At 44.3% G+C, this 13,598-nt stretch overlaps 1 protein-coding gene across 1 annotated transcript in view; it reads left to right on the top strand.

The window, feature by feature from the left end:
* The first annotated feature begins 9,124 nt into the window (after window positions 1-9,124).
* LOC148473304 (uncharacterized) overlaps window positions 9,125-13,598 on the top strand; it is a 119,451-nt gene continuing 114,977 nt past the window's right edge. Inside the window, exon 1 of the mRNA XM_088459828.1 lies at window positions 9,125-9,231. Within this exon, the coding sequence (XP_088315954.1) occupies window positions 9,156-9,231 (76 nt within the window). The 5' untranslated portion in view covers window positions 9,125-9,155. The remainder of the gene's footprint in view (window positions 9,232-13,598) is intronic.

Here is a 13,598-nt window from a genome sequence, read left to right on the forward strand (position 1 = left end):
TCTCAAATACTGGGCGTAACCCTCATGATGACATAATACAAAAAGAACAAACAAGTACAAAACTGGTTATACACTCATCAATAATATCTCAAGTTTTCAGGTAATGCACTAAAACATAGATTTTTTGTGAGTGTCTATATAAGATGGCGAACCCCACTCACAATCATAGTGGGGGAAATCAAACACATCAAGGACCTTTTATCGTGCAGAAATCTTCATTCACTTCTTTCCCACACAATACAGATGTATAATAATAGGGACATACCCTACTTACAATCAGTAGGTTGTTTGTTACGTATAACAATGGTATCTTTAGGGAGGGGGACGGGATAACAATTCCTTAATTTTCCTCCTTCTCCTCAGAGCCAGAAAGTGACGGTCAGAAAAAATTGTGGATAAAATAAAAAGCAATAACTGTTAATAACATTAAATTTTATTACCACATTATATCTGTTAAGCCTGGGGTAAGACTTCATAAGATATTGTAATGCAACTGCCTTGAGGGCTGGTATAACCTTGGTTTGATGCGACCGTGTAGTAGCATAAACAACTGATATGGCTAGAGTGGCTAAAGCCTGGACCAGTGGATTAAGATGCGGCCTTTGGGTCTGTAGCAGCCTTGGGGGCTGGAAGTGCCTTGGCTGGCTGTGGCCTTTGGGCCTGAAAATGAGATGCGGCCTTTGGGTCTGTAGCAGCCTTGGGGGCTGGAAGTGTCATGGCTGGCTGTGGCCTTTGGGCCTGAAAATGAGATGCGGCCTTCGGGCTGGTAGCAGCCTTGGGGGCTGGAAGTGCCTTGGCTGGCTGTGGCCTTTGGGCCTGAAAATGAGATGCGGCCTTTGAGTCTGTAGCAGCCTTGGGGGCTGGAAGTGCCTTGGCTGGCTGTGGCCTTTGGGCCTGAAAATGAGATGCGGCCTTTGGGTCTGTAGCAGCCTTGGGGGCTGGAAGTGCCTTGGCTGGCTGTGGCCTTTGGGCCTGAAAATGAGATGCGGCCTTCGGGCTGGTAGCAGCCTTGGGGGCTGGAAGTGTCATGGCTGGCTGTGGCCTTTGGGCCTGAAAATGAGATGCGGCCTTCGGGCTGGTAGCAGCCTTGGGGGCTGGAAGTGCCTTGGCTGGCTGTGGCCTTTGGGCCTGAAAATGAGATGCGGCCTTTGGGTCTGTAGCAGCCTTGGGGGCTGGAAGTGCCTTGGCTGGCTGTGGCCTTTGGGCCTGAAAATGAGATGCGGCCTTTGGGTCTGTAGCAGCCTTGGGGGCTGGAAGTGTCATGGCTGGCTGCTGTAACAGGTGACTGGAGGAAGTATGCTGGATTACGACTTGTGCTGCCGAGTTGACACAAGTGCGAGTACACTGGCTTGTGTACCGAGGATGCAGGAGTGTGCCTGTGTGTATGACACAAATGGCAGATAGATGGTAAGCGAAACATGCCGCCCAGATGACACAAATGGCAGGTATACAAGATAACAGGAGGGCTAGTTACTCAACTGGATACAGGAGACAATGCCAGAACCGGAAACACATGAAACTCTATCACTGGCATCGAGTGAAGGGATGGCTGTAATTTAACAGATACAGGGTCCAATCAGAACAAGCTCTGCAACCTCCCTAATGACAGACCAATGTGCACCTGGCTTGTGCACACAGACAAGACAATTAACTAGTGTGCAGCTAAAACCGAAAGTAATTAATGAACACATGAGATCAAAACACAGACAGACAGGAAAGACAGGCTATGAGCTAACATAGACAAGACAGGATTAAATGCAACCAAGATGATCTGCTAACCACAGATCCTAACAATATCCAAGACGAATACTATAAAAAGATAATATATCTCAAGATCATCAGCTACATGAATTCCATTCAATGGGCATTGAGGCTAGATAGACGGTATAAAAGTAACCTGAGAAAAATGGATTGCAAAGTCCAGACCCCTGCAGCCACAATGACAATAGTCCACAGTGTCCCAAAAACAGAATCCAGTAGTTCACCCCTCCACCAGGGTTTATGTTGACACAGGAGTAACTAATGATTACCTATCAGAACAATTAACTTAATGATGAGGGGTATAAATGCCAGCTCTAGGGGACTACACCTCAAACCTTGACAAAAATTTGTGGCATCAAATCGAAGCCCGTTGGTGGAGGGGTGAACTACTGGATTCTGTTATTGGGACACTGTGGACTGTTGTTATTATGGCTGCAGGGGTCCAGACTTTGCAAACCATTTTTCTTAGGCTACTTTTATACCATCTATCTAGCCTCAATGCCTATTGAATTTGTCTTGGATATAATGTGGTAATAAAATGCAATGTTATTAATAGGGGTGAGCGGGTTCGGATTTCTGAAACCCGAACCCCCCCGATCCGAGACCGATCCGAGTCAGGCTCGACTTTTCCCGCCTGACTCGGATCTGAAATCGAGGCAGAACGTCATCATCCCGCCTTCCGGGTTTTGCAGGTTTTGGATCCTATAAAAGGTACCCGCGTTGGCGCCATTTTCTCACTCGGCTGTGGAGAGTGAAGAGGGAGGGTGGGAGTTAGGGCTGGTTGGGCTGTGTAGTGTAATGTAGTGTAGTGCAGTGTAGTGTTGTGCTGTGCTGCGCTATGCTGCTGTTGTCCATAAGGGCTGTGTCCACTCCTCCAAAGTCCATAGGGGCTGGCTGTGTTGTGCTGTGCTGCTGTTGTCCATAGGGCCTGTGTCCAATCCTCCAAAATCCATAGGGGCTGGCTGTGTTGTGCTGTGCTGCTGTTGTGCATAGGGGCTGTGTCCACTCCTCCAAAGTCCATAGGGGCTGGCTGTGTGGTGCTGCGCTGCTGTTGTCCATAGGGGCTGTGTCCACTCCTCCAAAGTCCATAGGGGCTGGCTGGACTGTGTTGTGCAGTCAGTTGTCCACAGGGGCTGTGTCCACTCCAAAGTCCTGTGCAGAGTCCCAGTCCTAAAGGGGTGCTGTAGTGTTGTCCAGGGGGTGCTCTATCCATCAGGGGTGCTCCCCCAAGTGCAAAAAAAATAAAATATTTTCTGTGTTTGTGAATTGTGTGCGCAGTAGCCGCACGTGCATCAACAAAGTAGTGCCAAGCGTGCGCCTGTGTCATAAGTAAAGGGCCAGCTGGCTTGACCGTTAAAGGGTGCTGTAAACCCCAAAGTAAACTCCAAACAAAATAAAAAAATATTTTCTGTGTTTGTGAATTGTGTGCGCAGTAGCCGCATGTGCATCAACAAAGTAGTGCCAAGCGTGCGCCTGTGTCATAAGTAAAGGGCCAGCTGGCTTGACCGTTAAAGGGTGCTGTAACCCCCAAAGTAAACTCCAAACAAAATAAAAAAATATTTTCTGTGTTTGTGAATTGTGTGCGCAGTAGCCGCACGTGCATCAACAAAGTAGTGCCAAGCGTGCGGCTGTGTCATAAGTAAAGGGCCAGCTGGCTTGACCGTTAAAGGGTGCTGTAACCCCCAAAGTACACTCCAAACAAAATAAAAAAATATTTTCTGTGTTTGTGAATTGTGTGCGCAGTAGCCGCACGTGCATCAACAAAGTAGAGCCAAGCGTGCGGCTGTGTCATAAGTAAAGGGCCGGCTGGCTTGACCGTTAAAGGGTGCTGTAACCCCCAAAGTACACTCCAAACAAAATAAAAAATATTGTCTGTGTTTGTGAATTGTGTGCGCAGTAGCCACACGTGCATCAACAAAGTAGTGCCAAGCGTGCGCCTGGGTCCCATAATTAAAGGGCCAGCTGGATTGACCGCTATAGGGTGCTGTAACCCCCAAGGGGCACTCCAAACAAAATAAAAAAAAAATTTCTGTGTTTGTGAATTGTGTGCTTTGTGGCTGCACGTGCGACAACGAAGGAGCAGCGCCAAGCGTGCGCCTGTGTCCCATAAGTAAAAGGCCGGCTGGCTTGTCCATTAAAGGGTGCTGTAACCCCCAAAGGGCACTCCAAACAAAATAAAAAAATATATTTTTTTGTGTTTGTGAATTGTGTGCGCAGTAGCCGCATGTGCATCAACAAAGTAGTGTCAAGCGTGCGCCTGTGTCCCATAAATAAAGGGCCGGCTGGATTGACCGTTAAAGGGTGCTGTAACCCCCAAAGTACACTCCAAACAAAATAAAAAATAAATTCTGTGTTTGTGAATTGTGTGCACTGTGGCTGAACGCGCATCAACGAAGGAGCAGCGCCAAGCGTGCGCCTGTGTCCCATAAGTAAAAGGCCAGCTGGCTTCTCCGTTAAAGGGTTCTGTGACCCCCAAAGGGCACTCCAAACAAAATAAAAAAATATTTTCTGTGTTTGTGAATTGTGTGGGCTGTAGCTGCACGTGCATCAACAAAGGAGCAGCGCCAAGCGTGTGCCTGTGTCCCATAAGTAAAGGGCCTGCTGGCTCATTTATTAAAGGGTGGTGTAACCCACAAAGTGCACTAGTCTCCAACAAAAATAAAACATTATTTTCTGGGTTTGTGTGCGCCTTAGCCGCACGTATATATCAATATAACATAAATGGAGGACGAAACTTTCGCCGATAAAAATAAAATAGGGAAAGATCAAGAACCACTTCCTCCTAGTGCTGAAGCTGCTGCCACTAGTCATGACATAGACGATAACATGCCATCAACGTCATCTGCCAAGGCCGATGCCCAATGTCATAGTAGAGGCCACATACAATCCCAAATGACAAAGTTCAGGAAAATGACCTTGAAAAAAACATTTAAATCATCTGAAGAGAAACATAAACTTGCCAATATGCCATTTACAACACGGAGTGGCAAGGAACGGCTAAGGTCTTTCCCTATGTTCATGACTAGTGGTTCAGCTTCACACGACGATGGAAGCCCTCCTCCCGCTAAAAAAATCAAACGAGTTAAGCTGGCAAAAGCACAGCAAAGAACTGTGCGTTCTAAGAAGATATAACAAATCCCCAAGGAGAGTCCAAGTGTGGTGGCGGTTGCGATGCCTGACCTTCCCAACACTGGATGGGAAGAGGTGGCTCTTTCCACCATTTGCACGCCCCCTGCAAGTGCTGAAAGGAGCACCCACAGTCCACTTGCTGATATGCAAATTGAAGATGTCACTGTTGAAGTACAACAGGATGAGGATACTGGTGTAGCTGGCACTGAGGAGGAAGTTGGTGAGGAGGATTCTGATGGTGATGTGGTTTGTTTAAATCAGGCTCCGGGGGAGACAGTTGTTGTCCGTGGGATGAAAAAGCCCATCACGGTCATGCCTGGGCAGAAGACCAAACATTCCACCTCTTTGGTCTGGCAATATTTCTATCCAAATCCGGACAACAACTGTCTTGCCATATGTACCATATGTAAAGGTGAAATAAGTAGGGGTAGGGACGTTAACCACCTAGGAACATCCTCCCTTATACGGCAACTGCAGCGCGTTCATAAAAAATTACTGTCAAGTTCAGAAACTTTGGCTAAGACCGTAAGCAGTCCAGGGACACCTAAATCCCTTTTTCCTGTTTTATCCAAGGAATCGGTGGATGAGGAGGATGTGGACGACATCTTGCCTCCGTAGAGCCAGTTTGTGCAGGGACACATTAATTGCCAGCTTGTTTTGTGGGGGCCCAAACGAACCAATCATTTCAGCCACAGTCATGTGGCAGACCCTGGCGCTGAAATGATTGGTTTGTTTAAGTGTGCATGTCCTGTTTATACAACATAAGGGTGGGTGGGAGGGCCCAAGGACAATTCCATCTTGCACCTCTTTTTTTTCTTTGCATTATGTAGTTTGGGGCCTAGTTTTTCAAACTGCCATCCTGTCTGCCACTGCAGTGTCACTCCTAGATGGGTCACGTGTTTGTGCCGCCCACTCGTGTCGCTTAGCATAGTCATCCAGCTACCTCGGTGCAACCTTTTGGCCATAAAAACAATATTGTGAGGTGTGAGGTGTTCAGAATAGACTGGAAATGAGTGGAAATGAAGGTTATTGAGGTTAATAATAGCATAGGAGCAGAAATTTAAGCTGTTTTTATGCTTTTTTTAAAAAAAATACAGATCAAAAACACAAAACCCAGAACCCAAAACACGGAAGGGTGGTTTTGGCAAAACCAATCCAGATCCAAAACACGAAGAAAGATCCAGATCCAAAACCAAAACACAAAACACGAAAAGTGGCCAGTGCACACCCCTAGTTATTGCTTTTTATTTTAACCACATTTTTTTCATGCCAATTTGCTGACAAGAACTTTTTCTGGCTCTGAGGAGCAGGAGGAAAATTAAGGAATTGTTTTCCCGTCCCTCTCCCTACAGATACCATTGTTATACGTAACAAACAACCTACTGATTGTAAGTAGGGTATGTCCTTATTATTATACATCTGTATTGTATGGGAAAGAAGTGAATGAAGATTTCTGCACGATAAAGGATACTTGGGCCTTCATTCAGACCCGCTCGCAAGCACTATGCGCTCACAAGCGGGTCGATGGTTGGGCACTGCGCACACGCCACGCATGTGAGCAAGCCCTGTAGCAAGTGAGAAATTCACTTGCTCCGGGGCTCGCTACAAACATGGCGGCTGTCTATGTTGATCAACAGCTCACCCCATTTTGTAGGCGGGGAAAGGGGGTGGCTGGACATATGGAGGCGTTCCTGAGGGAACGCCTGCCATTTGTGGGTGGCCCTACTGACATCACACATGATGGTAGTAGTGAGCTTCCTGCTCTATTTGAGCAGGAAGCTCACTAGGGCTTGCGGCAGATGAGACCCAACCACAAGGGTCTCGTTGCAAGCCCGATGGTCGCGATAATCATGACCATCACCTGGCCACTCGCAAAAGTTGTGGGTGGTCACCCACAGCTTAGCGAGCGGCCAGGAGGCTGTTTTTTTTAAAAAAGTGGCCACCCTGATTCAGAACAAGCGCTCACTTTTTGCGAGCTCCTCTGAATGAGGTCCTTGATGTGCTTGATTTCACCCACTATGATTGTGAGTGGGGTACGCCATCTTATATAGACACTCACAAAAAATCTATGTTTTAGTGCATTACCTGAAAACTTGAGATAATATTGATGAGTGTAAAACCAGTTTTGTACTTGTTTATTAATTTTGTATTATGTCATCATGAGGTTTATGCCCAGTATTTGAGAACCTGATGTGGAAACACCATGCAAATTTTTGTATTTTTATATGTAATCTTTTATGTTATTTGCATATTCATAATTTATACCAGCACCATCTTACATTCAGAAATGATATTTTTGTTTATAAAAGGTTCTTCTTTAGGGGTTAGTGATACTCCTATTTTTTTCTGTGCAGTAAGTAGGCAGCAGGTTAAGTGCATGGAATAGATACCTATTTTTGTATTAAATATGTGCACAAGCTTCATAAATCCCTGGGGAGAGAAAGTGTGTCCACGAGTGCTATGTGTGAGTGTGACATTTATGACACTGTACTCTTAGAGAAGCATGCTTCCACCATTTCTATGCCCTCTTCAAATATGGAAATAAGCAGCAGTAAAAGTAAAGATGGTAACTAAAGCTGGCTGCACACTTAATGATATATTGGACAATTTGTAATTTTCAGGTGAATGGGACTGACAAATCATTCACATCATCCAGTTTGCATACACTAATAGCAAAACTGTGGTGGGACATATGTGCAGTTCACAGCAGCTGGATGACCACCTGTTGAATATACCTGCTATAGTGTAACTATTATGTGCACCAAACATGGCTGCCTCATCTGCTACTTTGGTGAGTAGGATAAATAATCCTTGGAACTGATGGATCCAAAATGGCTGCTGCACCTCTACATTATGTTAATAAGTTGTGCAAAGCACCATAAAGAAAATGGCTATTGAAAATAAAATGGATAATATTACAGAAGACGTTTAAACCTCACTCCACTAAACTGAGCCCAACACTGACATTGTAGTACAGCTGATCATTACATCTCATACCTTCCCTCTTTCTCCCATCTGGAAAACCCTAAGTATCCACCAGGAATGTCTTCTGCTCAGTTTTGGATTTGTACTAAAGCAAATCCTTAATCCCCTACTGAGTTTGGTAAGCAAGGTCAAAAGCTATTCTTTTCAGACCTTCAGCTAGAGTCGCCCACCCACATCACAGCCCATTTGAATATTTTCAAGCGTCACTTCTTAAATTTGTTACATCCTACTCAATCCTTACCCCCTTTGAACCTATCTATATGCAGACACTATTCTGAAAGAAATGATATCACAATTATATGGCATCCTTCTTTACGCTATCATAGAGAGACTCTGTACCCCAACTGATGAGGGGGCTTTGAAGGACAGGAGTTTGGAAGCAACTGAAGGATCCATCTCCAGCCGACATGAGCAAACATCTTAAAAGCTGTACTAGAGATGGTTCTATACTCCTTGTGAGCATCCTCTGTAGAAACCGTGGCCCCTGGATACCCTAGCCCTATCTGGTGGGTTTGCCCGGTTATTGTATTCTAATGGATTGCGATTTATAATCTCTTGAGAAATAAATTTGATGGCCCAGTGCAGAAAAATCTGTGGAAGTTTATTTTATGTTTTTTTCCCCCAAGGCCCCAGCAATCTACCTACAGATCTAGCCTCCCATCTACCGGCCACAGATTTTGCTGCAAAAATGCTGACAAATCCTGAGTGCTCCATTGGTTTACACACTAAAAAAACAATGGAGGAGCTGAACTACTAGCGGCAGGAGACAGCAGGTATCACACATTCCTCCAGGCCAGGACTCCATGGCTCTTTCTTACACTGCAGCCCCACTTATTAGGGATCCCTGCACAAGGGGACATTTCATCATCCCTACTACAGACATCCCTTACCTGCTGCTTGGCATTTATTATCTTTTCTATCTTATCTCAACCTGATCCCCTCCCCAGTCCCCTAGCGTGTCTTCCCTGTTTTACTCTCAGTTGTAATAAAGAATAATGGTTTCTATTTACATCTCAGAAGATTTACTGTACTTGACCCTGTTGCACAATGGCCTACGTGTGCTGCTTAGACTTTCATTGTTGTCTTTTTTTGACTCTTTGTGTTTGTGACCAAAAAAAATGAAGAATGATAAAAATGTGGTTTCACGGAATCTCTGAAGTGAAAGTTGTTCAGCGACCTAGTGATGAGCCTCAGGCTTATCTGCCCCCATCACCTGCTTGTGATAGACATCTCTCTGTGGCGACAGACCTAGAATACATCTACAGCTCAGGAGATGAAGGATGATTCCCACCATTGTCCCCATTCTTCTTGTACTGTCAGTGTTCTCACCGGGATGCTCCAGAATTATTATCGAGGGTAAGTGGTCGGGGAGCGGCGCTGGTCTCAGGTACTGTAGATAAACTCTATAGACAAAGTTAAGCGCTGGGAATTCTATAACCTGCTGGTCACTTCTACACTTAGTGGAATATTTATTAAAGGTCGATTTTAATCAATTTGAAATTGATCGAAATCAATTAATATTAATGTTTTGTTTCTGGGGCAAATTCACACATTTTATTTAAAAAATTGTCTGTTAGTAAATGTGTGATTAAGTCCCAGAAACACAGCATCGATGTTAATCGATTTTGATCAATTTGAAATCAATAAAAATTGACCTTTAGTAAATATACCCCTTACTGTCATTTGGGGTTGGCCCCCGCACTCCTCTTTTTTGCTTGTTAACTATATTTGCTGTCTGTGGGGCACTGTGATCTGGTGGGTCAGGCGCTATCATTGGTATATATTATATTTGGTGTCTGTGTGGCACTGTGATCTGGTGGGTCAGGCGCTATCATTGGTATATAAGTATATTATATTTGGAATCTGTGGGGCACTGTGATCTGGTGGGTCGGGTGCTATCATTGGTATATAAGTATATTATATTTGGTGTCTGTGGGGCACTGTGATCTGGTGGGTCAGGTGCTATCATTGGTATATAAGTATATTATATTTGCTGTCTGTGGGGCACTGTGATCTGGTGGGTCAGGCGCTATCATTAGTATATATGTATATTATATTTGGTGTCTGTGGGGCACTGTGATCTGGTGGGTCAGGCGCTATCATTGGTATATATTATATTTGGTGTCTGTGGGGCACTGTGATCTGGTGGGTCAGGCGCTATCATTGGTATATATTATATTTGGTGTCTGTGGGGCACTGTGATCTGGTGGGTCAGGCGCTATCATTGGTATATATTATATTTGGTGTCTGTGGGGCACTGTGATCTGGTGGGTCAGGCACTATCATTGGTATATAAGTATATTATATTTGGTGTCTGTGGGGCACTGTGATCTGGTGGGTCAGGCGCTATCATTAGTATATATGTATATTATATTTGGTGTCTGTGGGGCACTGTGATCTGGTGGGTCAGGCGCTATCATTGGTATATATTATATTTGGTGTCTGTGGGGCACTGTGATCTGGTGGGTCAGGCGCTATCATTGGTATATATTATATTTGGTGTCTGTGGGGCACTGTGATCTGGTGGGTCAGGCACTATCATTGGTATATAAGTATATTATATTTGGTGTCTGTGGGGCACTGTGATCTGGTGGGTCAGGCGCTATCATTGGTATATATTATATTTGGTGTCTGTGGGCACTGTGATCTGGTGGGTCAGGCGCTATCATTGGTATATAAGTATATTATATTTGGTGTCTGTGTGGCACTGTGATCTGGTGGGTCAGGCACTATCATTGGTATATAAGTAGATTATATTTGGTGTCTGTGGGGCACTGTGATCTGGTGGGTCAGGCACTATCATTGGTATATAAGAATATTATATATGGTGTCTGTGGGGCAATGTGATCTGGTGGATCAGGCGCTATCATTGGTATATAAGTATATTATATTTCGTGTCTGTGGGGCACTGTGATCTGGTGGGTCAGGCACTATCATTGGTATATAAGTATATTATATTTGGTGTCTGTGGGGCACTGTGATCTGGTGGGTCAGGTGCTATCATTGGTATATATGTATATTATATCTGGTGTCTGTGGGGCACTGTGATCTGGTGGGTCAGGCACTATCATTGGTATATATTATATTTGGTGTCTGTGTGGCACTGTGATCTGGTTGGTCAGGCGCTATCATTAGTATATAAGTATATTATATTTGGTGTCTGTGTGGCACTGTGATCTGGTGGGTCAGGCACTATCATTGGTATATAAGTATATTATATTTGGTGTCTGTGGGGCACTGTGATCTGGTGGGTCAGGTGCTATCATTGGTATATATGTATATTATATTTGGTGTCTGTGGGGCACTGTGATCTGGTGGGTCAGGCACTATCATTGGTATATATTATATTTGGTGTCTGTGTGGCACTGTGATCTGGTTGGTCAGGCGCTATCATTAGTATATAAGTATATTATATTTGGTGTCTGTGTGGCACTGTGATCTGTTGGGTCAGGCACTATCATTGGTATATAAGTATATTATATTTGGTGTCTCTGTGGCACTGTGATCTGGTGGGACAGGTGCTATCATTGGTATATAAGTTTATTATATTTGGTGTCTCTGTGGCACTGTGATCTGGTGGGACAGGCGCTATCATTGGTATATATTATATTATATTATATTTGGTGTCTGTGGGGCACTGTGATCTTGTGGGTCAGGCGCTATCATTGGTATATAAGTATATTATATTTGGTGTCTGTGGGGCACTGTGATCTGGTGGGTCAGGCACTATCATTGGTATATAAGTATATTATATTTGGTGTCTCTGTGGCACTGTGATCTGGTGGGACAGGTGCTATCATTGGTATATAAGTTTATTATATTTGGTGTCTCTGTGGCACTGTGATCTGGTGGGACAGGCGCTATCATTGGTATATATTATATTATATTTGGTGTCTGTGGGGCACTGTGATCTGGTGGGTCAGGCGCTATCATTAGTATATATGTATATTATATTTGGTGTCTGTGGGGCACTGTGATCTGGTGGGTCAGGCGCTATCATTGGTATATATTATATTTGGTGTCTGTGGGGCACTGTGATCTGGTGGGTCAGGCGCTATCATTGGTATATATTATATTTGGTGTCTGTGGGGCACTGTGATCTGGTGGGTCAGGCACTTTCATTGGTATATAAGTATATTATATTTGGTGTCTATGGGGCACTGTGATCTGGTGGGTCAGGCGCTATCATTGGTATATATTATATTTGGTGTCTGTGGGCACTGTGATCTGGAGGGTCAGGCGCTATCATTGGTATATAAGTATATTATATTTGGTGTCTGTGTGGCACTGTGATCTGGTGGGTCAGGCACTATCATTGGTATATAAGTAGATTATATTTGGTGTCTGTGGGGCACTGTGATCTGGTGGGTCAGGCACTATCATTGGTATATAAGAATATTATATTTGGTGTCTGTGGGGCACTGTGATCTGGTGGGTCAGGTGCTATCATTGGTATATAAGTATATTATATTTGGTGTCTGTGGGGCACTGTGATCTGGTGGGTCAGGTGCTATCATTGGTATATAAGTATATTATATTTGGTGTCTGTGGGGCACTGTGATCTGGTGGGTCAGGCGCTATCATTAGTATATAAGTATATTATATTTGGTGTCTGTGGGGCACTGTGATCTGGTGGGTCAGGCGCTATCATTGGTATATAAGTATATTATATTTCGTGTCTGTGGGGCACTGTGATCTGGTGGGTGAGGCACTATCATTGGTATATAAGTATATTATATTTGGTGTCTGTGGGGCACTGTGATCTGGTGGGTCAGGTGCTATCATTGGTATATATGTATATTATATTTGGTGTCTGTGGGGCACTGTGATCTGGTGGGTCAGGCACTATCATTGGTATATATTATATTTGGTGTCTGTGTGGCACTGTGATCTGGTTGGTCAGGCGCTATCATTAGTATATAAGTATATTATATTTGGTGTCTGTGTGGCACTGTGATCTGGTGGGTCAGGTGCTATCATTGGTATATTGGTATATATTATATTTGGTGTCTGTGGGGCACTGTGATCTGGTGGGTCAGGCGCTATCATTGGTATATAAGTATATTATATTTGGTGTCTCTGTGGCACTGTGATCTGGTGGGACAGGCACTATCATTGGTATATATTATATTTGGTGTCTCTGTGGCACTGTGATCTGGTGGGACAGACACTATCATTGGTATATAAGTATATTATATTTGGTGTCTGTGGGGCACTGTGATCTGGTGGGTCAGGCGCTATCATTGGTATATAAGTATATTATATTTGGTGTCTGTGGGGCACTGTGATCTGGTGGGTCAGGTGCTATCATTGGTATATAAGTATATTATATTTGGTGTCTGTGTGGCACTGTGATCTGGTGGGTCAGGCACTATCATTGGTATATATTATATTTGGTGTCTCTGGGGCACTGTGATCTGGTGGGTCAGGCGCTATCATTGGTATATAAGTATATTATATTTGGTGTCTGTGTGGCACTGTGATCTGGTGGGTTAGGCGCTATCATTGGTATATATGTATATTATGTTTGGTGTCTCTGTGGCACTGTGATCTGGTGGGTCAGGTGCTATCATTGGTATATATTATATTTGGTGTCTGTGGGGCACTGTGATCTGGTTGGTCAGGTGCTATCATTGGTATATATTATATTTGGTGTCTGTGGGGCACTGTGATCTGGTGGGTCAGGTGCTATCATTGGTATAAAAGTATATTATATTTGGTGT

This window comes from Taudactylus pleione, unplaced genomic scaffold, assembly GCF_031769625.1.
Source record: "Taudactylus pleione unplaced genomic scaffold, aTauple2 ptg000937l, whole genome shotgun sequence".
NCBI classification, from domain to species: Eukaryota; Metazoa; Chordata; class Amphibia; order Anura; family Myobatrachidae; genus Taudactylus; species Taudactylus pleione.